The following is a 1003-nucleotide window of genomic DNA, read 5'->3' on the forward strand; positions in this document are numbered from 1 at the left end:
TGAAAAGTAGATATGAGGATAACGTTTTTATTCTTCTTTTCAGAGAATGAAGTGAGCATTTTGTCGGGCTGGTAAACAAATCGTGACGTCATTGGTTGTAATACCTTCACAGCGATTAATTCAGGAGGGATTTCTCTCTTGTTTTTACGCATTGTCCCCACATAAGTCAGTTTACGTTGAGCAAGTTCTTCTGACAATTCGTACAATGAGAACCAGTTATCTGTTGTCACATTGCGGTTGGTATTTTCTATTTTTTCACAGAGCTTGATGACGCAGCATGTTGGCAAAAGGAGAGAACCTTCTCTAATTAACGTTTCCCTTCCGACGTAGGGTATCCCGTTGAAAAAATAAAACGTGCGAGCGTCGCAGAGTGAAACAATTTTTAACCCGTATTTATCGGGTGTATTTGGCAGGTACATTTTGAAGGGACACCTTCCTCTAAAACTGAGAAGCGTTTCATCAGCAGTCACATACTCAGAAGGGGTATAATATTTTCCACAACTTGCTATGAATATGTCCCAGAATTCACGGAACGGCGCGAATTTGTCATTTCTCTTTCTCTCAACCCATGTTTCTTTTGAATCAAACCTCAGATGCGAAATGAGGAACTTCATTCTGTTTAGGGACGTCACACATCTGTAAAATGGAATGCTGAATTTGCGCGAAAAAAGTTCAGAAAGTTTCAAATCGGAATTCTTGGTAGCCCCGCAAAGTAAAAGAAATCCGATCAGTGCTTCTATCTCCATGGTATCGGTTTGTCCAGCGTATCTCTCTGAGTTCGGTACCAATGCCTGCCTTCTTACAATCTCTTCATTAGTATGGCATACGATCATCTCAACGAGGGGTTCACTTAAGAATAATTTGAAAAAAGAGAGCTCGGTGCTACAGGTTCGAGCAGCCACTTTAGCACCTGGAAGATGAGAAATTATGTTCTTTCTTGGAGTCTTACTTGTTTTCTGCTTCAAAGTTGCTGTCGTCCAAATGGTCTCTCCATCTTTTCCCA

The 1003-nt window shown here is 40.9% G+C and overlaps 1 protein-coding gene across 1 annotated transcript in view; it reads right to left on the reverse strand.

Moving 5' to 3' along the window:
• LOC117173703 (piggyBac transposable element-derived protein 4-like) overlaps nt 1–833 on the reverse strand; it is a 2893-nt gene extending 2060 nt beyond the window's left edge. Inside the window, exon 1 of the mRNA XM_033362345.1 lies at nt 105–833. Within this exon, the coding sequence (XP_033218236.1) occupies nt 105–833 (729 nt within the window). The remainder of the gene's footprint in view (nt 1–104) is intronic.
• Nucleotides 834–1003: the final 170 nt, after the last annotated feature.

Source organism: Belonocnema kinseyi, chromosome 5, assembly GCF_010883055.1.
Source record: "Belonocnema kinseyi isolate 2016_QV_RU_SX_M_011 chromosome 5, B_treatae_v1, whole genome shotgun sequence".
NCBI lineage: Eukaryota > Metazoa > Arthropoda > Insecta > Hymenoptera > Cynipidae > Belonocnema > Belonocnema kinseyi.